Source organism: Triplophysa rosa, linkage group LG9 (assembly GCF_024868665.1).
Source record: "Triplophysa rosa linkage group LG9, Trosa_1v2, whole genome shotgun sequence".
NCBI classification, from domain to species: Eukaryota; Metazoa; Chordata; class Actinopteri; order Cypriniformes; family Nemacheilidae; genus Triplophysa; species Triplophysa rosa.
In genome coordinates, this window is record NC_079898.1 from 11872147 (window position 1) to 11896878 (window position 24732).

General features: G+C 37.0%; 3 protein-coding genes across 3 annotated transcripts; 2 read left to right on the top strand and 1 right to left on the bottom strand.

Annotated features, from left to right (window-relative positions):
• Nucleotides 1–36: 36 nt before the first annotated feature.
• Nucleotides 37–6898, top strand: lrit3b (leucine-rich repeat, immunoglobulin-like and transmembrane domains 3b). Its single transcript, XM_057341844.1, has 5 exons — nucleotides 37–2081; nucleotides 2415–2876; nucleotides 3306–3613; nucleotides 5057–5119; nucleotides 5277–6898. Exons 1-5 carry the CDS (start codon nucleotides 1957–1959, stop codon nucleotides 5711–5713), a joined length of 1395 nt encoding a protein of 464 aa, XP_057197827.1. The 5' UTR covers nucleotides 37–1956; the 3' UTR covers nucleotides 5714–6898.
• Nucleotides 6899–8031: 1133 nt separating this feature from the next.
• enpep (glutamyl aminopeptidase) lies at nucleotides 8032–19114 on the top strand. Its single transcript, XM_057342959.1, has 20 exons — nucleotides 8032–8669; nucleotides 10691–10832; nucleotides 11331–11462; nucleotides 11564–11684; nucleotides 11791–11945; nucleotides 13688–13801; nucleotides 14078–14212; nucleotides 14309–14374; nucleotides 14459–14524; nucleotides 14618–14778; nucleotides 14907–14986; nucleotides 15080–15213; nucleotides 15313–15368; nucleotides 15513–15663; nucleotides 15848–15921; nucleotides 17489–17593; nucleotides 17675–17848; nucleotides 17948–18088; nucleotides 18178–18259; nucleotides 18941–19114. Exons 1-20 carry the CDS (start codon nucleotides 8032–8034, stop codon nucleotides 19085–19087), a joined length of 2874 nt encoding a protein of 957 aa, XP_057198942.1. The 3' UTR covers nucleotides 19088–19114.
• Nucleotides 19115–19449: 335 nt separating this feature from the next.
• rrh (retinal pigment epithelium-derived rhodopsin homolog) lies at nucleotides 19450–24256 on the bottom strand. The gene is made up of 7 exons (XM_057342960.1): nucleotides 23949–24256; nucleotides 23429–23619; nucleotides 22882–22981; nucleotides 22646–22799; nucleotides 22180–22348; nucleotides 21747–21925; nucleotides 19450–19557 (listed from the first exon to the last, which is right to left on the bottom strand). The coding sequence occupies exons 1-7, from the start codon at nucleotides 24073–24075 to the stop codon at nucleotides 19452–19454; spliced, it is 1026 nt and encodes a 341-aa protein (XP_057198943.1). The 5' UTR covers nucleotides 24076–24256; the 3' UTR covers nucleotides 19450–19451.
• Between the last annotated feature and the right edge of the window lie 476 nt (nucleotides 24257–24732).

A 24732-nucleotide genomic window follows, 5' to 3' on the forward strand; every position in this document is an offset into this window, starting at 1 on the left:
AGTTGAATTATTTTCCATTAATTTAGCCAACACCAATGACTACAACGCAGAGAAAACTCTATGAATTATAATACATTTTATGTGGTGAAGTTCGATTCGATTCAATTTTATTTATATGGCGCTTTTCACAATGTGCATTGTTCCGAAGCAGCTTTACAGGAGAAAATAAGAAAAACAGCACAGTGCATGGTGTTTATAAAACAAGCAAGATCATTATAATAAATAATATCTAATAAAAGCAGTCTCCCGGTGAGCAAGCCAATGATAAATAAATGGAGAAAAAAACGTCGGGAGAAACCAGTCTCAGCCGGGAGGGCCAGGTCTCCTCTGACGTGTCACAGCTGCACTCAGTGACTCTGATTCAAAGTTACTGAGTAAATGTTTATGAAAAATAAGGAGAGCTTATTGGTAGTGATTTAGGAAGTTGTATTTGTTGTTTAGTTCTAATTTTGTCTTATTTCGTGATCGATATCAGACAACAGAGGAATGTTATAAGCAGAGAAAACAGTAATGGCATAATGTAACTGAGTGCAGTTATAACTTCAAATTGCTAATAAACTAAAGTTTAGCATTAAATACTAAGTATTGTAAATTTAGCATTAATGTGACAAGTAGTCCGTCTTTGCTCTTGGTTGGGGATGGAATTGCCTGAGCTGGAGCTGGGATGGTCAGTCAGTCCGCAGGCTCTCGCAGGAGGATGGCACGGGATGTTCAGATGGAGCTGGCGTAATCTCTAGTTAGGGATGGGCATATGATGTTCATCTGGGCCTGGCGTAATCTCTCCCTACCTCAGGATTTTTTTTTAAATTTTGCATATTATGCATTAAGTGAATGCTTGGCTGTAAAGATGTGTCTTTAATCTAGATTTAAATTGGGAGAGTGTGTCTGACCCTCGAATAGTATCGGGAAGGCTATTCCAGAGTTTAGGTGCTACGTATGAGAAAGCTCCGCCCCCTTTTGGTGGATTTAGTTATTCTAGGTGTTAGTTTAGTTTTGAGATCTTAGAGAGCGTGATGGGTTGTAGTGTGGTAGAAGCTCTGTTATGTAGGTAGGGGCTACACCATTTAAGACTTTATAAGTGATTAAAAGAACTTTAAAGTCAATACGATACTCAATGGGTAACCAGTGAAGGGTTGATAACATTGGGGTTATGTGATCATATTTTCTGGACCTGGTTAGAACTCTGGCAGCTGCGTTCTGAACTAACTGTAGTTTGTTTATTGATGCTGCAGGACAACCACTAAGTAGTACATTGCGATATTCAAATCTTGCGGTCACAAATGCATGAATTAGCTTTTCTGTGTCACATATTTTCTGCATTTACATATTGTAATTTGGCAACATTACTAAGGTGGAAGAAGGCTGTTTTTATGACATTTGAGATGTGATTTTTAAATGACAGGTTGCTGTCTAATATAACGTCTAGGTCTTTAACTGTATTTGTTGGAGTAACAGTGCAGCCTTCAATTTGCAGGTTATAATCCGAAATATTCTGTTTACGTGTCTTTGGTCCAATAAGTAATATTTATGTTTTGTGAGAGTTTAAAAAAAGGAAATTACTAGTCATCCAATGTTTTATATCTTTGATGCACTCTTGTCTGTATTTTAGGAATCAATGGAGTCTATTGGTTCCCATCTGCCAGATATCATCCCACCAACAAAACCCAACACATTACCAGTAAAGACCCATTATACCATTATAGTTTTCACTAAAACCACAATTCCCATTATAACCATTAAAACCATTAGAATTTCTTTGATGGTATTGTTTTTTTTCAGCAGGGCAGTATCAGGGCCCATTTCTAGACAGTCGGTGTTGATGTGCACCTCACCCGAGTAATCTGAACTAATCCTTTTAGTGTTTAATCTGGTGTTTGGGAATGGCACGTTTTTGCACACACATGGAGTGCCACATCTCTCCTGGACAGTAGTGTCTGAGATACTTCATGCATAGCAATGAATCCATTTCTACATGCTGAACTCACTTTGTTTTTGGCTTTGGTTGCCTGTGCACAGAATCCAACATGCCCGTCTTTATGCACGTGTGTTTTCCACGGTGGAAGCAATAGCAAGGAATTCAGGTAAAGTCCGTTTTTTGTTAACGGTTGTTTTTACATCCACACACTTTCTCTTCTCCTGTTGTCTTGTTTTCACGTCCTTTAAAAGAGGTCACCTATGAAGTGTGGGGCAGACAAGCATTTTAATAAACTTGTTTGGTTCATCCTTATGGCTGTCACCATGTGCAGCGTTCAACAGTTCATTTAGCTAATTTATGAATTTTTAATAGTGGAAAACTGAGTGTGAACAGATGCTTGTAGCAGTCACGTAGACTTGTATTTTATTTTAATGAGGTAGCTGCTTACAAATCACCTTAATTTATTTGTCTATTTATTTGTTTTCTCTGTCTTTCTTAGAACTGTGCTGTGTAAGAACCCAGCCTTGGCTGTCATTCCACTAGATCTCCCAAGGGATACGGTCAAGTTTCGTCTGGAACGCACGTCTGTGTCAAGGATATTTAGAGGAGCTTTCTCTGCTATGCCAGAACTCCTTTATTTGTGGCTCACGTATAACTTCATCACTGTTTTACATCCAAGGAGTTTTACGAACCTGTCTTCCCTTCACGAGTTACGATTGGATGGCAACCTTCTGTCCACCTTCCCCTGGGAGGGACTTAGGGATGTTCCACGCCTCCTAACCCTGGGATTGCACAATAACCGCCTGGCACGAATCCCACCCCTGGCTGCGCGTTACCTAGGCAATATCACTTATCTGGACCTCTCGAGCAACAGGCTGAACACGCTGCCTAATGATCTGATCGCTCTCTGGCCGCTCGTCTCGCTCAGCGAAACAACTCAACCCCAGCGCTCTGTGGTTTTAGCTGAAGCATGCAGAGCTGAAAACACACCAGAAGGTTTTAGTTAGACGGTATAGGAACATAACTTTTAATAGTATTACTGAAAATAATGCAAATGTCAGTCACTGATAACAAAAAAGGAAAAAAGTTACCAAGGTAACTGAAACCAAAAGAAGTCATTAATGTCTTATGGTAATGAAATATTTACCTAATCTGGCTGGTTTACACAGAAACACTGATGTTATCTCTGTGGGATTTGAGAATCTTCGGTCATTATATGGCTCGCCGGCATTTAGTCTCCATGGAAACCATTGCTCCAGACTCTAATGAGCTCAGCCATGCAGGACAGCATCTGTTACGTATCCATGCACACCTCCAAGGATTCAATGTGCCAGACAGGCCTTTTCTCAAATGTGTCATTACTGTCTCTCTTTCTGTCACCTTATCTCTCAGGTCTACAGGATAACCCGTGGGTGTGTGACTGCAGGCTTGCCTCCTTGCTTGATATTAGCAAGGCACCGGAGTCTTCCATGGCCCTGCTGGATCGGTTCCTAACGTGTAGTGGACCGCCAGGCCTCGCCGGAGTTCCCTTTCAAAGAGTGGAGCTCTCTTGTTGCCGCAGGCCATATGTGGTGACCTCTGGCACAAAGATCACAGCTCTGCTGGGGAGCAATGTTCTGCTTCGCTGTGACGCTACGGGACATCCCATCCCCACGCTTATGTGGTTCAAATCCGCCAGACCAAATCATTATAACACGGGTATCCTCGTATACACTTATGTGGTACATTGTTAAACACACAGCAAGGTTATTATAGTTTACTAAAACGAAAACTATTAAAACATTTATTTATATGTGCCTGAATATTATTTGAAAAACTTAAACTAAACATAAATGAGAAATCTTGCCTCAGAGTCGTTAAAATGATATAACCAAAAACAAAATACAGCAATATAAAAAAGCAGATCAACTATCAAAAACACACAACAAAATAGCTAAATTTAACTTAAAATTAAACTTAAATATAAAAATAAAATTCAAAGATGAATAAAAAGTATATAATGCAAAAACAAAACCAGAATAACCTTGACAGCAGTTTTTTTATATGAGACATTATTTGACTTTTGCACATTAGGCAGTTGTGGCCTAATGGTTAGAGAGTCGGACTCATGACCAGAAGGTTGCCGGTTCGATTCCCAGGGCTGGCGGGTAACAACTGAGGTGCCCTTGAGCAAGGCACCTTATCCCTACTTGCTCCCCGGGCGCTGAAGTGATAGCTGCCCACTGCTCCGGGGGTACGTGTGTTCACTACTCTCTGGATGGGTTAAATGCAGAGGTCACATTTCGTTGCCTTGTACTTGTACATGTGCAATGACAATAAATTGAATCCAAATCCAAATCCAAATCCAAAATCTGTTGGTTTCATATGGATGAGGACTACTAGTTGTTTACAAATATTTATACCATGGTCTGTTTGAATACTGGATTCTGATTGGCTGGAAGGTGTGCATTAAAAGCCTTTAACGCACGGGTAACTCCAGTCAGTTTGAATCCGCTTCGCATGGTTCTTAGCCTACACGTCATGCATTAAAACCCTTTAATGCACGGCTAGCCATGGATTATCCCTTACTTAAAGGGATAGTTCTCCCAAAAATGAAAATTCTGTTATGAATTACTCAACCTCAAGTTGTTCCAAACCTGTATAAATTCTTTGTTCTGTTGAACACAAAGAAAGATATTTGGAACAATGTAAGCAACTGGGATTTCTGAGGCACCATTGACTCCTATAGTAGAAAAAAAATAAAATGGTAGTCAAAGGTGCCCCACAACTGTTTGTTTTCCTAAAATCTTCAAAATATCTAATTTTGTGTTCAGCAGAACAAAACTACTTTCTACTAGTCAATGGTGCCCCATTAATCACAGTTGCTAACACACATATCTTTTTTGTGTTCATCAGAACAAAGACATTTATACAAGTTCGGAACAACTTGAGGGTCAGTAATTCATGACAGAATTTCCATTTTTGGATGAACTATCCCTTTAACCCTGGAAATAAACAGAAAAGTTGAATTGAAGATTTTTATTATTTTTTACTTTCATTTAAATTTGTGCACTAATAAAATAATTTTTATTGAATATGTTTTATCTTTTATTTAGACATTTCAACTCCACTATATAATATATATATTTTCTTTACTTTAAGGCTGTTGTAAGCCGTTTCAGAGCAGCATGGAACCTGAAAGACTGCCCAGAAAACTCTCTGGCTGTAAGTTACCATGGGTAACCATTAGCTTAAGTGTACTTTGTGCCTGTCTGTTACCTTAAAAAATCTCACTGTTGGACTGAATTTTGTAATTTAATAAATCCAGTCACATAAATCTGTCTCCTTTGATTTCACGTACGATCACTTGTATTTCCTGCAGATGTCCAAGACTCTCCTGGAGTGGGAATCCACTGGTCAGCTGTCAGTCTTAATGGAGTATCCTATAAAGATGCAGGAGAGTATCGATGCAGAGCACAAAACATGGCAGGGATATCAGAGGCCATTGTCAGTCTGAATGTGGTGGGCTTAATGGCTGAATATGCAAACTCCCAAAATACAGACCAACAGCAAACAGCTGCAAAATCAAACTATTCACAGAAGAAACCCAACCAATCTAAAGTCTCGGCGTCTCTGTTACCTCAAAACATTACTGGGCTTCTTTCAGCCTCAAAGAAAGTGATAAACACCCCTAAAATCAACAGAGATAAGATGCAGATGGACAGAGCAGATGGTCACTTTTTGATCTCTTTTGATTCGGAGATACATGAAAGACAAACACCTCACGTCTCAATGTCCATTCACACCGAACTCAACTAGAAACACAGAAATGAATTTTCCTTATTTCTGGAATTTTTTTTCAAAATCTAAAGGATCATTCATTACTTTGGTGTCATTCCTCGATTTTACTTTTTAATGACCACCAGGTGGCAGCTTTGAGCCAAAGACCGTTCACCAAAATCAAGGAGTTAATTTAGCTAACTTTGTATTCTTTTACCAAACACTGTTGTTATACATCATGTAATACAGAACATGAAAGCTATATGAAAGGAAATGGTTTTAATACAGTCTCGAATGTTTTGTGACAGATTTAAAGGGATACTCCACCCAAAATGAAAATTCTGTCATCATTTACTCAACCTCAAATTGTTTCAAATCTGTATACAATTCTTTGTTCTGATAAACACAAAGAAAGATATTTGGAAAAATGTTAGCAACTGACATTTCTGGGACATCATTGACTACTATAGTAGAAAAAAGTATTGTATTTTTTTCGTTGTTCTGTTGAACACAAAATAAGATATTTTGAAGAATGTAGGAAAGCAAACAGTTCTGGGGCACCTTAGACTACCATTTTAATTTTTCCTACTACGGTTGCCTAAGGGGCAAAGATGATTATTTTGCTGACTTAAGTTTATAGTCTGTTAAATAATAGAGTGATTATAGAGTGATAAAATTGAGTGTTGGATTGTTTCTTTTATGAGGCTCTGACAGTCTGTATGAGATTATGGATACTCAGACTCTTAGATAAGGAATTTACGGCACCAGCATTTCCAGCTCTTGCTCACCACCTCTTGCAGACTAATGAAAACAAGTCAATGAAAATGTCAGATTTATCAGATTGGGTCTTTCATGTCCACATTCCTGCTCTGCTATAAAGATTTAACAACTGATTTGAACACACCATTCCTGTGAAGTACAATATACCTAGTGTGTGTGTTTTCAATGGCAAAGTGTGTGAGATTTTCTTTCTGGTGAATGATAAGATGTTATGATTGTTTTCACATTTCAAACTCACACCTGCTTGTCATCCGCTAATTGTAACATGTGCCTCAAATGACCAAACGTGATTACCATTCATCAAATTTTGAATGTTGCTTATATGCGATTTCAAAAAAGACATGCAGTAAGTTTTCCCACATGATCTTTATTGATTACAGAGGGTTGTATGATGGTCAGAAAATTCCAGATGATCTCTGATGTTACACAGATGTAATTGTGAACTCGAACGTTTTCATTAAAATATGTGTTTGAATGTTTTGATGTCCTAAGTTATTTGAACTTAAAATATTTGCTTTAACTTATACAAATAAGTTAAAATTGCTTAACTTACTTTGATGAGTTGATGTAAAAACATGTAAAAATGTAAAGTAGTAAGTTGAAATAACACGTAAAGCCAAAACCACATTTTGTACAGTAAAATGGTGGTGATTAAATGACACCTTGGTGAAAAGTTAAAATTACCCAGAATTCTGAGACACTTTTAACTTTACTGAAAGCATAAATTCCACTGTAAAATTTCATTTAAATGAAATCAAATTGGCTTTACCAGTAACTTGAACTTAAATTATATGAAACATGAAAAATTCTATTAAATTCTATTAAAAGTTTAACCCATTTCAACGTTTTTATAAGTTACACAAAACTAGACTTTTTAAAGTCAGTTTAATCTAATTTGAATTCAAGTGACTTGTAAAGCCAATTTGATTTAACTTAAAGTCAGCTTGAACAAAAGTTTTATAGGTAATTTTTTTACGTTCTGTTGTCGAATTTCCATTATAAAGTTGAATTCAAACACAACTTGATTTTGGTAGCCCATGAACAATGTGGAAATAATTTCTTAAGTCACAGCCTTGTAACACTCCCTATTTTCTCAAAGACCCCTCCTCTTTTCATAATTGCCCATTCTATTTTAACTTCCTCCCCCACTTCTCCCTCGCTATCACTCTTTTGGATGCATGTTTATGATCATCCCTCTTTGAATGCTTATTAACATATTTTGCTTTATGTTTAACTGAAGGGCGGTACAAATTCTGCCCCTGTCCCCTATGTATCGCATGTATCAGTGTGAGATTCAGTGTGCGTGAAACACTCCCGGTCTGGACATTTGACAACTGCGTGGCAGTGGCTTCACAGAGATCCAAGCCATTTTTTGGACAGTGGTGAAACGTAACTCCTGCTTTAACCTCTGTGCCTCCCACAGACTGCCCTGCATGAGTGTGTGTGGGACTGGAGATCCAGACACAGCTGTTTTCTCTCCTTGGAGGCGAAGTAAGAGTGTGTGTATGTCTGGGTTCACAGGGAGAAAGTTCTGAGTGTTCTGATTTTCTTACACATTCTTACTTTGTGTGCTCGCCATGGAAAGCCTGGATTTCGAGAAGAAGGAAAAACGTTACTTTATCCGCGGGAAACACGCTGCTATCATCTGTGCCGTTGTCGTAGTGACGGCTGTTGCTGTGGGGCTTGGGGTCGGTTTGAGCCAGAAGACCTCCTCATCAGAAGATGAAACCAAACCGACACCGTCACCAACACCATCACCATCAACCCCGCCCCCGCCTGCTGACCGGGGACCCTGCAAACCATCCAACAGCACAAACGGTGGCTGGAGCAATTTCCGGCTGCCTGCCCATATCATACCATTGCATTACGATTTGCACCTGGAGCCTGACCTCAACACAGACACCTACACCGGGAGCGTGTCCATCCACCTCAGCCTGACGCAACCCAGCTCGCACCTGTGGCTCCACATCCGGGAGACGTTCGTCACTGCAGTGCCCTCTTTACAGCACAAAGGGCCATCTAGTTTGACCTCTGTCGGAGTGAAGGAATGCTTCGAGTACAAGCCACAAGAGTATGTGGTGGTGGAGGCATCCGAGCAACTGAAAGTCACAGGAACGGATGAAAGCTACGTTCTCACTCTGCACTTCCAAGGCTGGCTCAATGGGTCTCTGGTGGGTTTCTACAGGACCACTTATATGGCTAATGGAGTTCTCAAGTAAGCATCACTCCTTGACCATAGTAAAGGAGTTCACTTTATTTACTCACTCTTGTGTCGTTCCAAACCTGTGTGACTTTCTTTCTTGTTTTGAGAAATGTTTGTAACAAAACAACATTGGACACATTGACTTCCATTGTATGGACACAAAACCACAGAGACATTTCTCAAAATATCTTATTTTGTGGTCCACAGAAGAGTGAAGAGTCACATACAGGTTTTAAATGACACGAAGGTGAATACATGAAATACAATTTCATTTTAGGGTAAACTTTCCTTTTAATCTTCAGGGCAGTAGATCATAGGTTCACCTCAACTCTCGGTGACCAGTCATGTTTCCCTTAACAAATTCTGGACATAATCTGAGATATCTGGGTTGGAAAAAAATCCATTTCGATTTGCTCATTGACCTCAACAGCCAACACTCACTAACATAAATGACCTCTTACAATATTCCAGCATGTCCCGAGATGGATACAAACCATTCTCTGTTTCAGCTCATTTAGACTAACACTTACATCTCGTATGTGTAAGGGGGTAACAGATTGCTCCGGGACAGTCTTCACTTCCACAGTTTAAGAATCTTAGTTTCTGAGGGAGATATAAAATTTGGTGCGAAGTCCGACTGAGATTACGATGTTAGGTATGTTACAATGCCACGCTTCATAAATCATGTTAAATGAGCTGTTTGTTTTAATCGCCCGAGTATTGCCGAGCAGTCCCCTTTGGTTTCTCCATTCAGCAATATTTATAACCTCTCAGCAGTGTTGAATTTTTGTTGATGTGGGAATGGTGTCATTATTTTGGGTTTTTGGAATGGTGCGAAATTTCAGCAAATGCACTAAACAAATTCAGACCTTAATTTCTTAAAACAAATTGTGCCAAACGTTTAGATCATACCAACAAGATATCAATTTCTCTTTAATTCAACCATGAAGTAATGCAGTTTTTAGCTCTGTTATTCTTTGCATCACTTCTCAGTTTTTTCTCAGATTTAGGGGCGGTGTCAGACAGGGTTTAAGACTAGTCCCAGACTAAATTAAATGGTAGCGGTGTCTTGGTCGAAAATAATTTTAACATATCTTAAAATATATCAGTGCAATTGTTTTGTCTGTTTTTTGTAAGGTATGTTCTTTTTAAACGATTTAAATATCCTAATTTATCTAAAGCCTAGTCCTGGTTTTAGATAATCCCTGTCCGGGAAACTGCCCCTTAATGTCTTGAGTTTAAAATGACTATTTTATTGCTATTAATGCTATTATTGCCTTATTTATTGGTATCACCCCCTTCTGTATAGACGGTTTCAGTGGCAACAACATAAACAAACTTTATAGGGCCCAAACTTAACTTCTGGTAGACCTCCGCAAAGAATCAATAACTGTTGAGTAGTTTTAATTGAATTTCATAGAATTAATATACAATCAAATATTAATATAAGAATGTAAATATTAAATGCATATAATAATAACAAATGCAGAACAAAAGTTTGTGCTTAGATAATATGTCTGTGTACTGTGCATATTAATTTTGTATTCATAAAACATGAATATATTTAATTGCATAATTAAATTTATGCATAATGCATATATTTAAGAAAAATATAACGTATAAAAATGTATAAACATTTATATATAATTTAAATTATTAGTAAATCAAAATAAATCCTTGTAGTCTAAATATTTACTATATATATGTTTGTGTGTGTGTGTTTATAAATACAAAATGAATATGCACAGTACACAGACATATATTATGTAAACATAAACATATATTCTGGATGCGATTTGTCACGATTAATCGTTTGACAGCCCTAATATAAATATTAATAGGCCTCCAGTGAAACCGTCTATTGAGTAAAATCCAAGAGCACGGACACATAACAGGCAGTGAGTTTGATTATACTAAATCAGACTTGATGTTTATTAAAATGTCACTTTGGTTGAACTTTCTCCACACGTGGTTACTGAGGTAAATGTAAACCACGGGTTGAGTTTAATGAATCCCTCACTGATGTTTTACAGGAAAATCGCTGCCACAGACCATGAACCCACGGACGCTCGTAAATCTTTCCCCTGTTTTGATGAGCCCAACAAAAAAGCCACCTATACTATCTCCATCACCCATGACAGTGCATATGAAGCTCTGTCCAACATGCCTGTGGAGGTACATTAGAATTTTAAAGTTTTACTTAATTAATATTGCATATAGGAATTTATAGTCTGTTATATTTGACCTGTGCTTCTCTCTCCTTTATCTTAAATGTGTGCTCTCACTGAGCGTGCGTGCGTGCGTGCGTGCGTGTTAGTACATGTGCATATTGTGTGTGTGGAGTGTTTTGTATGTGAGTATGTCTGTCTTCTGTGTTTTCAACTTTTTCTTGTTTTTGCAGGTACAACTTTAATTATTTTGCTTATAGTCAATATGTCTCATGTACAGCTGCTTTGTAACAATGAAAATTGTAAAAAGCGCTATATAAATAAAGTTGAGTTGAGTACATTCACTCTCTAAAACTGTGTGGAGCTTTACAACTGCTATGTATGAAAGTGTGTGAGGTCAATCTTATCTCTACTGGATGATGTCTTCCCCTTTTATTATTGATCTTTTGGGACACTCCAATTGATTTCATAACATAAACGCATCTCTTGGCCTTCTCTTTTACAGAACATAGAAACACTGTCAGATCAAAAGACCAAAACCTCCTTTAAAAAATCAGTAAAGATGAGCACCTATTTGGTATGCTTTGCGGTGCACCAGTTTCAATATGTGGAGCGGATGTCAAAGAGAAACATACCAGTAAGCAATTGCTTTACGGTGATCGTTCCAATGAAATAATAATCCAGGAGTACAAGAAAAATTCCTGAGACTCCATTGAATCTTTCTTTCTCTATTGACAGTTGCGGATCTACGCTCAGCCTTTACAGATAGAAACTGCGAACTATGCTGCCAATGTCACCAAGATTATATTTGATTACTTTGAGGAGTATTTTGACATGGAATATTCCATAGAGAAACTAGGTAAATCTGTGAAATCTTTATTATTGTAAAAGCTCTATTGGACTAATTTACAGTACATAGATTCATTGTTGTCACAAATGACTTCATAATTTTTTCTTTGTTGCAGATAAGATAGCAATTCCTGATTTTGGGACGGGTGCGATGGAGAACTGGGGTTTGATCACCTACAGAGAAACTAACCTGCTGTTTGATGAGAATGAGTCATCGTCATACAACAAACAGCGTGTGGCCAGTGTCATCGCACATGAGCTCGTCCATCAGGTTACTTATTCACTAAAAATATATTTGATGTCACACAAATATGTGGTCATGTATGTGATCATTTGAGTTTTTTCTGTTGTTTTAATTGTATTTGAGACATTTATTTAAAGAGATGGTTCACTTTAATTTGTTTAATTTAAATTCTGTCATCGTTCATTCACCCTCATGTGGTTAAAAACCTGTATATGACTTTCTTCCATAGAACACAAAAGAAGATATTTTGAGAAATGTCTCGATGGTTTTGTGTCCATACAATGGAGGTCAATGGGGTCGATGTTGTTTGGTTACCAACGTTCTTCAAAATATCTTCTTTTGTGTTTTGCAGAATAAATAAAGTTATACAGGTTTGGAATGACATGAGGGTCGGTAAATAATAAAAGTATTTTTTTGGGGGTGCTTTCATGCTGATATTCAGAACAAGTCTACTGAAAAAACAGAAACCGGTTTAAAGTGGACGGGTTGTAATGTTAGTTCCATTATAATATCATTGCATGTGCATATACTGCAGATTTGATGTCATTCATACACTACAGGAACACAGCATGAATACTGAAGTAGGCATTATCAGCAGGGCTGGGAAGGTTACTTTTAAAATGTATTTCACTACAGATTACAAAATACATGCTTTAAAAAGTAATCTGCAATGTATTTCGTTAGATTACACAAGTTTTGTAACTTAATCTAAATAAATAATTTGGAATACTTTGGATCACTGATAAGGTAAAAACAAAGGGATCACCAAACAGATGACTTGGCTTTCCTCTGCATATTATTTTAAACAACATCAGTTTTACAGTTTCCCATCATTGGACATTATAGTCCACAACCGTGAGTGTATGTCTCACAATTCTAAGAAGTCAGAATTGTGAGTTATAAACTCACAGTTGTGGGAAACAGAGAAGAGGTATGACACTTATGAGCATAACTGTAGTTTAGGATGCTTTTGCAGATTTTCAAAGTCAGAGAATCAAAATTTGCTGTTTACATTAATTGCCTGTTTAATGTTTAAATGCAATAAATGACATTACATTTACAAGTAATCACTTTGGTAATCTAAAATACTTTTCAGATATAACTGTAATTTGATTACTTCCCAATAAAAAGTAACTGTAATCAAATACAGTTACTCAAATTTTGTATTTTAAATATGTAACTAAGTTTCATGTATTTCATTACTCCCAGCCCTGATTATCAGTCATACGTCAGAAACGGTCTTGGCAGAACATCCTGTTCTGAGAATAAATCTTATTTTACCTTGTACAACATTGATTAATAAAAGCAGTTTTTAGACCTGTTAACAGTAACACAAGACCTAAGAGAAATAGCAGATACCATAAAGATTATCATCACACGGTTACATATTACACTCCACACAGCCCAACACAGTCATGTTTTTGGGGTAATGACGACAGTCACATTGTGCATTGATAAGATAATCTTTTTATGGACAGGTCCAAGGTTGTTGGACAGATCTGGGATTTAAAAAACAATCTAGTTACTGAGTTACCCAGGGCCAAAAAAGTGACAGTATAAAAACACGGATGAACCAAGAAAGGTTAAGCTCCCTGAAAAGTGTGCAGAGACACATTTTTCCCCATCAGTGGTCTCTTCAAAAGAGAAAATGTCCCTAAGCTAAAATAACAACATTTTGTCAAATGCATTGTTACAAGAGCGTGAATGTACCTGGGTTATGAATTATTTTGGAGCTACAGTTTAAGCAGTGTTTTGTCTTTTATTTGAAGTGGTTTGGAAATATTGTGACCATGGACTGGTGGGATGACCTGTGGCTGAATGAAGGCTTTGCCAGTTTCTTTGAATATGTTGGAGTGGAACAAGCAGAGCCCGACTGGGGAATGGTGAGCACATGCTATAGGCATGCCGGATGCATGACAACTTAATATAATAAAGTTATACATGTTATACAGTATATGTACTGTATATAGCACACAATATGAATCACATATGTTGCCAAACAGAGCACAGGAGTCAGTTTTGAGCGTAATATATGATACATTTTTTCCGTAGAAATTTTATTTTTAACACTAACAAAGATATTTCAAAACAGACCTACCATGAGCTCTGAGGTTAAACAATGGATGGTCATGTAAAAAAGTTTTTTTTTCTGTTTTCAGCGTGACATCATGCTCATCAGTGATGTGTTTCCTGTCATGGTTGATGATGCACTTCTCTCCTCCCATCCTATTATTGTGGATGTGTCCAGCCCGGCTGAGATCACATCAGTGTTTGATGGCATCTCGTACAGCAAGGTACTGTACCCTACAGTGGTGCTGATGCAGAAAGCTTCACAGCTTCATTTACCAGTTGTCCTTAAAGTGAATTGTCGACTTCACTGTGTGTTTTAGGGAGCATCTATTTTAAGAATGCTGGAGGACCTGCTTGGCCGTGACACATTTAGGGATGGATGTCGAGTAAGTCACCACATCTCTTTTTTTGCAAAGGTTTTCCAATGGCTGTGAATGAATGAATCTTCCGTTTTGTTTTTCCCACCACAGAGTTACCTGAAGGCTTACCCCTTCCAGAATGCAAAGACTGCAGACTTCTGGAAAGCCTTGACTAATGTAAACAGCGTTTAGTGGTCATGTCTTGCCACGTTCTTTAATGTCCAATTTTAGAATGTTTAGTCATTGCGCATCTCTCTGGCTGTATTTTAGGAAAGTGGCAGACCTGTAGCAGACATTATGGACACGTGGACCAAGCAGATGGGATATCCTATGCTAAATCTGACCACCACAAACACTAATGCTAAACTCACCCAGACCAGGTTTCTCCTGGACCCCAATGCTGACCCATCTCAGCCCAGTAGTCCCCTGGGGTGAGTCTGACAGTCCTGCAATCCTGGATTGGTTATCAGTGCAGTACTTTTATTGACTGTACGTCATGTTAATGTTTGATTCTGCTTATTTCAACACCGATTGGTGCATTTTCACTCTTGTCCCACAGCTACAAATGGACCATTCCTGTCAAATGGAACTCACTAAACTCCAACAATGACTCCATCATATTTGACAAGGGACAGACAGGTAACTTATTTCTTCTCAGATTATTGACCTTTGAGGATTCATTTCTTAACATGTTTTTAATGGAGATCTACCATTTGCTCTGTGTTTATTCAGAGCTGGTCATTCCTGGATATTCTACCAGTGATGGTCTCATCAAAGTCAACAAAGACCACATGGGCTTTTACCGAGTACATCACAATGACATTATGTGGACCACTATCAGCGAGCAACTTCTCGCAGATCATCTGGTATTGTATTATTCTAATCCTTTTCTTTAAAACGAATTGAAATAATAAAACAATGTTGGCACTTAGTAAACAAAATGTAATAACCAACATGTGTTTTAGGTGTATGACGCAACCGATCGAAGCAGCTACATTGATGATGTGTTTGCATTTGGACGGTGAGTCATTGCAACATTTACATTAACGCATATGGTGGACAATTGTATTCAATGCCTTTTCAACAGATGCATACATAGTACGTATATTTTTCTATGGTTATTAAGAATTTCAAGTTTACAGTGCTGCTTTTTGTTGGTAAACAGGGCAGATATCATTGATTATGCAAATGCCTTCAACTTAATGAAGTATCTCATCAATGAAACCGAGTACATTGTGTGGGATCGAGTCTCAACTTCAATCTCATACGTGGCAAACATGCTGGCTGATGATGCAGTGCTGTACCCTAAATTCCAGGTAGGTTTCTAAAGCCTTGACTTTAAAATTTTCTGAGAGTATGGGTGTTTTTAACGCCCTTTTTAATGAAATGACACAAAACTTGTAGAAGAAACTGTTGAAATATGACTTTATTCTCACTGTGAGATTTACTATGTTGGCATTTCTATTTCATATCACTGTGTTTCATGTCATATTTGTTTAGAAACTCTTCCGTGATCATGTGCAGAAGATATCCAAGGCTCTTGGGTGGAATGATGAGGGGACCCAAACAGAGCGGTAAGAGATATTTAGCAGAACTAGTGAAAAGACTTTCCTTTTGCACAGGCCAAAGACACATTTTTGGATCTATCCATCTTGGATATGTATACAGTACATGTGCTGAATAGTTTGTGTGTGAGTGGGAAGTGTGAGTCTAAAATGCCCACTAGTAAAAATGCTTACATTTTTTCTCAATGCAAAAAATTTGATTATAGTGAAAAGTTTAATTGATAAGGACACACTGTAAAAAAAACCAACTCAAAAAAAGTTCAAACAACTAATTTTGTTGTGTTGGTTGAGCAAAAGTCCATGAAAAAGTTCACAGAACTTCTTTTAATAAGTTCATTCATTGTAACCAAACATTTTCTTCATTAACTTAAAAATATGAGTTGTGTGAAAAATTCTTTGCAAGTTCACTCAAAAAGACCGCTATAAATGTAAAAAATTGAGTTACGTCAATGTACAATGAACAAACAAGAGTTTGAAAGTTCCCAAGATGCACTGCAGCATTCTTTTAAAGATTAGTGTTTTAGTTCTTGCTGGAATAATTTATGCTTTAATCTTGTTGTTACTTTTTGTTATCTGTTGTGTTTAGAGTTTTTTTTAACGAATGATGGTTTTTGATTGTTACCATGGTTGAGATTTGTGTGTTCAATGTTGAGGTGTAAGTGCAGACCCAACGTAACTCAAACTGTTTAAACTGTTGTTTGATCAAAGTTTACTCAAATTGTAGTAAAAGACAGAAATATTTGATTATTTTTAAATAACCAATTTATATTCATTATTTATGTTCAGCGAACAAAAATAATTTGTTATGTTGTTCATTATGTAAACTTGACTATGTTGTGACAACTAATGACTAATGATATTTTTTTGTACCTCTCAAGAAAACTAATAATCCTAAATTACCTCAATTAATTATTTTTTGTATCTCCAATTACAGTACTTGTTTTAAGTCAGTACAACTTCTTTTTCAAAAAGTTGAGTGAACAAGAAAAAGCGAGGGGAAATTAGTACTAGTAGATTTTTTGTTGTTGTGAAGGCTTAAATTTTTTTACAGTGAACTATTATTTAGTATTACTCTGTTTTATTATCTTTTGCTAATGGATTTTTGTCAATGAATGAAAATATTAAAGGTCCAGTGTTGAAATTTAGTGGCATCTAGTGGTGAGGTTGTCAATTGCAACCAACGGCTCACTCCACCCTCCCTTTCAAAGCGCTACGGAGGATGACAAGATGTTGTCATGTTTTCACTTCTTTGCCGAAGGAGATAACGTATATGAAACACGCTCTGTCGCGCAGTTTGTCCATTTAGGGCTACTGTAGAAACAACATGGCGCATTGCATGTAAGGGGACCCGCGGTGTATGTAGATAGAAATAGCTCATTAAGATAATAAAAACAAAACGCTTCATTATATAGGGTCTTCATACACCTCTGAAGACATAGTTATGTTTATTATTGCATTTCTGTCAATAGATCCTCCAAATAAATGACACACTGGACCGTTTGAACACCACTGTATATTAGTTTGCAATGTAAATGCACTCCAGCAGACAAACTGAATGATGTGTGTGTCTGCACAGGCTCCTGAGAGAGACGGTGTTGGGCATCGCATGTCAGATGGGAGATCAGGAGGCTCTTAATCAAGCCTCTGATATTTTTAATAAATGGATTAATGGAACACTGAGGTAATACATTGACTCACAGGAAGTCTACCGGTGCACTTCGAGACTGTGTATTAATGGGCTGTTTGTCTGATCTGGGAGCAGCAGTGTGGCTGTGAATTTACGGTTGCTGGTGTATCGTTATGGTATGAAGAACTCTGGGTCAGCAGCAGGATGGGAGATCATGTTCCAGAGATATCTCACAGCAGATCTCGCACAGGAGAAAGACAAGCTGCTCTATGGCCTGGCGTCAGTGGAAGATGTCACACTTCTGTCTAGGTAAATCCATACTAATATTAATTCAAATCCTATTGCAATATTATACATAAAATGTACTTTACAATTCACACAGTAATTATTGAAAATGTTTCTTAATAGGTTGCTAGAGGCCACTAAGACTGAAAGTATTATAAGGAGCCAAGATGTTTTTACCGTAGTGCAATATGTGTCCCGAAACAAATATGGTAAAACCATGGCGTGGGACTGGGTCACGCTTAACTGGGATTATTTAGTAAACAGGTTAGTTTATCCATTAACAATTATGAGTTGTATGAAAAAAAACGGTCTTTAAAAAACGAATATTGTATATGATGTCATGTCTATGGTAGGTATAATATCAATGACAGGAACTTAGGCCGCCTGCCCTCCAGAATTACTGGCACGTATAACACCAAGCTGCAGCTGTGGAAGGTAATGCACACCTGGATTAATACTACACACACTAGGCCTACTACTAGAAAACTGCATTATGATGATCTCATCATACCTTGTATCTCTATATTGCATGATTTGTATGCTTTGCCATAAATCATTATTATGAGTCATCCTTTGTTTGTAATTGGGTTTTGCAAATATCTAACCAATAAAAAGTATTAAAAAGTGCTTGTCAACTTCAACAACACAGTATTTAATCATTCGAAAAGTGCAGGGTTTTTTCCGTTCCTGAAAAACAGCAAATTTGGACATACTACAGTAATTTTACAGTTATTTTTACAGGTTTTTCACGTATAATATCCCCAAAACTGTAATTTTATGAAATGTTTTATTAACAGATTTTCACAAATTTTTCAAAATACAGTCAAAACCGTCAAATTACAGAAAAAGACTGCAAATTTACAAGACAAACAGGAAATTTAACAGGAAAAAAAATATGTTTACAGTATATTTATGGCGCCCCAGCTGTCAGAAATTTCCTGTTTTTTACGGGATTTTTTTTTTCTTTTTTAAAATATGGTCAAAAAACGTCAAATTACAGAAAAAGATTTCTGGTGACCCAGCTTCCAGAAAATTTCAATTTTTTTGCAGGATTTTTTTACAGTGTTATTTTTTTTATAAAAATGCTTTGTAAATTGATCTCGCATTTCTTTTCAGATGGAGAACTTTTTTGCATTGAACCCGAATGCAGGAGCAGGTGAGATGCCCAGGAAACAAGCTCTAGAGACAGTGAGGAACAATATTGAATGGATGAAACGAAACCTGGAGGAGATAAAGCTCTGGCTGGAGAACAATGTGTCTTAGTGCTGTACATGAGTTCATGACTGATTTTACCACTAGCCATTACATCACACATTGTTCACGAAGTTTAGTTAAATTAATGGAATTAATTGCTCAGGGCAGCTTGAAAATGAATTTGTAGCTTGTAAAATACGTTGTAAAGGATGTTTAAATTCCCAGCATTGTGTTCAAGTGCTCATTTCCTTACTATTGTTATTTGCTTTTATTTCTGACATTAAGATATGAATTGCAGAAACCTGTAAGATAAGAAAGTAATGGTATATGTGGTGTATTAACTGTGAAGCGTAGAGATAGCGTCCAGTGCTGATTACATTCCATATTTCATTAATGTCGAGTGAATATGTAATTCACTGGGGGTTTTGATCATTTACGGGTTTAGAGGTGAAGAAGAGGCTGTCATTGGAACCTGGTTGTTAATAGTAATTCGCTGCCGTGTTTGACATCGTAACATTCCAATGATGGCTCTTCTGAACCTGCAGGAATCAACAACTCCATATTATTAGTAAGACAAGACAAAATAGATTAGATAATACAACACCTATGGAAGTAAAATAGAGACAAATGTGTTTGAAGCAAAAAGACGTGCTGAATAGCACTAACTGAAAAAAAATGCATGTATTAACAGTGCTCGCATTTTAAGGTTCTGCAGTTCAACATGGTTGCATATTTAAGCTGTGATTTTTTCAAATGTAAAAATTTCAAACACAGTTTCACCGTTTAAAAATTCAATAATCAAAATTCGCCTTTTAAATTTCATTTAAAAAATTCAACTTGTTATAAAATACAAGCTTTAATATTCGACAGACAATTTTCAGTCCATATAATTTCGGTTTAAAAATTCGCTTCCACAAATTCAGTGGTTCAAATTCGACTTGAAATTCAAAGTTTCACATCCGGGAATTCCAGGAGAAGCAATAGAGCGCCGATTCCGCCAATGCATGATCTCTACCTGCTGCCTGACTGCATCACCAGTAGGTGGTGCAAGTCGGTTCTGACGAAGACCAAAGCAAGAAATGCAGATACTTTTTATATGTTTGCAGCACAGTCCACTCATCTGCTCGATTAAGTGAATTTATTTGATCTCATAGATCTCTTCTTATGCATCATCAAGAAAAAATTCTTGTTTCTTGTACTGGCAGCTTAGCTCACCACTATCAGCCCTGGAACGGACATGGAGCACGGGGACAATTCCAGGTGGCCTGGAATCAGTGGACTATTCATACATTTACAATATTAATTTAATTATTTAAATAACCTACCAGATCTACTAGTACTGCCTATCTATAGTAAGAGTTTATGTTTGTATTTGGCTTGCTATTTATACGCATTCATTACTTTTTACGTGCATATGATTACCCCCTTGGTTAAGATGGTGTGGGTTAAGTCGGTATGTACATAAAAAGTGCACGCAAAACACATGCGTATCATATGCACGCAAAAGATAATTTCTGTAGCTCGCCAAATACAAACATAAAATCGTGCTTTTGATAAGCACGATCTTAAGTCATCAAATAATGGTTTGAGTTTCGAGGTTGAGAAAATTGTATATGTTACAGTGAATTACAGAATCATACTGTGTTTGAATAAAATAAGTAATTGCATGAAGCTATTTGAATGACAAATGCAATGGTATCTGATTAAATGTGCCAGAAAACAAGACAACAAGATTTTAAATCATTACATTAGTTACATAACACCATCACAATAAACTTAACATTTAAATTCAAATAAAACATTTTATTTCGGTTTAAAACTAAATAGGAAAAATAGCAATAATTATACATTTTAAACAGACAATAGTAGGCTAACTGAAATAGTAGTGAAAACAGATGTAAGAACAATGAACAATTTTTCATCAGAACGTAAAATAATCTACAATATAAATAACAGTCTTTTCTTAAAAACGTAATTGTAAAATATTTAGTAAATGTAGGATATAAATGTAACTTAAACAAACGAATAACTACACCACTTAAAAGAGAAAATCAATGGAAATAATTATGCCTTTTCATCTGAAATCTCAGAACGCAAACAAAATAAAGCCAATTATAACCTATTGTATGAACGAATGAATAAAAAAAAACTGAAATACTGCAACAATAAAGACACCTATACCTGTGCTGCAAACATATAAAAAGTAACTGCATTTCTTGCTTTGGTCTTCGTCAGAACCGACTTGCACCACCTACTGGTGAAGCCGTCAGGCAGCAGGTAGAGATCATGCATTGGCGGAATCGGCGCTCTATTGCTTCTCCTGGAATTCCCGGATGTGAAACTTTGAATTTCAAGACGAATTTGAACCACTGAATTTGTGGAAGCGAATTTTTAAACCGAAATGATATGGACTGAAAATTGTCTGTCGAAAATTAAAGGTTGTATTCTAAAACAAATTGAAATTTTTAAGTTAAATTTAAAAGGCGAATTTTGATTATTGAACTTTTTAACGGTGAAATTGTGCGTGAAATGTTTCAATTTTAAATATTCACAGCTTAAATATACAACCATATTGAATTGCAGACTCTAAAAATGCAAGCACTGGTAATGCAACAGATTTATTTTTGATTAGTGGTAATTCAACATGCTTTTTTGCTTCAAAGACTAATGGCATTGAAATACTTCACTAACACATTGTAGTAACAGAGGTGGCACAAGGGGCACTTACTTTTTGTTGGCAATGACATAGATGCAAGGATTGTAGAAGGTGGAGGACTTTGCGAAGAGCGGGGCAATTATGGCCATTGAAGCTGGGATCTTTAGGGGATCACCAAATGATGCCCATAGACACACAACTGAATAGGGTGACCAGGCTACCAGGAACATCACTATCATTATAATAGACATCTACAAAAAAGACAAATAAATTCATTTAAATGAAGACGGGAGCATTCTGGGTCACTTTCCACTGTAATGAGAATCACAATAGCAATGTTGGGAATTAAAAAAGATGCATCGAATAAATTGATATGCTCAATTATTACAAAAAAACAATATCACAATACAACAACTTTTGACATTTTCTTTGATTTTGCAGTTAAATTACTTGTTTTCTGTGAAATGCATACACTTGAATTTGTGTGCAAAAATAAATTGCTTGCCTTGGTCACATCCATCTGGTCTGACCAATCCATGTTGATGCTGTCTAAGCAGTTATTGGCTTTATACCTCTTCACAGTAACAGAAACACTGTAGTAACAGTAGAACATGACCGAGAGAGGAATGATGAAGTTGATCGTGATCACAGCCATCGTGTAGGACACGAACGACCTAAAATAAAAAGTGATTAATCCTCTTACATTATTTTCTTCTGCTGCACACAACGAAGACCATTTTAAAAATGTTGGTAACCAAAACAGCAGTACAGTATCCATTGACATGCATTGGCCTTGTGTCCCCAATAGAAGTGAATGGGTATCGCAGTTGTTTGGTTACCAACATTCTTCAAAATATCTTCTTTAGTGTTGTTCTGCAGTAGAAATAAAGTCATCCAGGTTTGAAATGGCAAGAGGGTGAGTAAATGATGTTCTGAATCATAATTTCTGATGTTTTTGACTCTTAACTCACGAATCATTGTTCCTCCAGTTGATGGTGCAGGTGGCACCTGTGGGGTCAGGAGCATATCCTGCCCAGCCTATGATGGGCATGAATGACCAAAACACAGCATTCAGCCAAGCAGCCACAATAAGAAGTGTGTATGACATGGTTGTCAGCTTCTGACCTGTAACACGCACACAATATCACACAATCCAATCAGCAACTTGGTAAACATTCCACCGTATAAAAAATGGATAAATTCATACCTATGTCAGGCCGACATATGGTAAGATATCTGTCAATGGCAACCATTGTGAGCAGTCCAATACTGGCCATTCCAAAGAATATATTCAAAGCAGCATAGATCTATGAAGGAGACATCTAGGAATGAGTCAAAACAGCATAACATACAGTCTATGCCTTGTGACGCACTTAAGTACATAAAGGGACAGTCCACCCCCCCCAAAAAAAATCTGTATAAATTTCTTTGTTCTTGACCACCTTTGACAACCATAGTAAATTTTTATTTTGAAGAATTTAAGCACTGTTGACTTTTCCTACTATGGTAGTCAATGGTGGCCAAGAACTGTTTGGGTATAAGCATCCTTCCAAATATCTTTCTCTGTGTTCACCAGAACAAAGACATTTTACCGATTTGGAACAACTCGAGGTTGAGTAAACAAAGACAGAATTTTAATTTTTGGGTGAGCTGTTCCTTTAACTAAATAATGCTGCATAAACAAAAGTTAAATATTTTATTAAGTGTTTAAAATCATTAATTTTGTATCTGTAAACCAGGCAAAGGACGCACACCTGGCAACCCGTGTAGCCGAATTTCCAGCTCCCGTGCAGGTCTGAGGCTGCAGACATGGGGTAACCAATACCAGCAACACCAATGTCAGTTAAAGCCAGATTAATGATGATAGCATTCGTGGCATTGCGCAACTCTCTGAACTTCACAAACATCAGCAGCACCACAATGTTACTAGACAGACTGACCACCCCTGCCAAGAGAGACAGACGAGGAGAGAAGATGTTAATAGGTCTGTGGACACACACCGGCATGTTTCCTGTCCATTCAAAACATTTCACGCATTCATCTTGCCGTTTTACAGGCTCTCCCTGCTGGTTGCTTTCCACGCTTGGCTAAAACTATAAATGTCAAATTCAAGGAATGTTTGGAAACAACCCTACAGTCTAATGTGACCCTAGGACACAGATGTAAGAAAATAAAGGTAAAAGGCAAATACATTGGCTTTAGTTTACTAAACTCTTTATATAAAAATGCCAATAAACTTGAGCGCTATACAATCAAATACTGCACAAACATTACCTGCGGTGATGAGATATGCAGCGACAATATTGTGCTCTGTTTGTGTGAAGGCACTCTTTTCAACATAAGGAAAACTCTCAGAAGAATTCAGAAAGCCAGATTCCATCTCTTTGTCACACAAAGCCATTTACAAACCAATCAGATTTCTCTTCTTTTTCCAACTTTCACATCCGTTTAAATCAAATCTTGCATCTTAAAGGAACCTTGAAGTCCACTGTTTTACCTTGTGAGAGAATCATGAAACTGTACTGTACAGAAGAGGCTGGGTAGGGGGGCTGTAGGATTTAGGGGATGTAGAAGTTGGTGGGGTGACTGTAGGAATGAAAGGCTGGAAAAACAATGGAATGGAAAGCTCTCTAATTATGTTTTCTGCTTGGTTTGCGAGAACTGAAGAGAGCGTTCAGTGTTAATCCACACATGAAGGCTTTTCATTCCAAGTAGCAGAAAAGCTTTCTTGTAAGATTGAGTACAATTTAATTCAAATATTTTACCTTAAAAACAACAAAAATAGCATTCTATTAATAAAAAAATCCTAAATCTGTCAGATAAAGAAACAGTTTGGGCCCAGGATTATGTGTGAAATATTTATGAGGCCAAACACATGCACTCTACATTATCTGGCAGTATTATTTCAGGAATCTTATTATGTAACTTTTAGACGAAAACGCTCAAAGACGAGCTACCTTATTTGTAAACAACATAAATTGTCATCACTGTAATATTATTCATGATTAATTATCACAGCATAAAGTCATATTGAAAAAGTGAATGTTAATTTAAAATG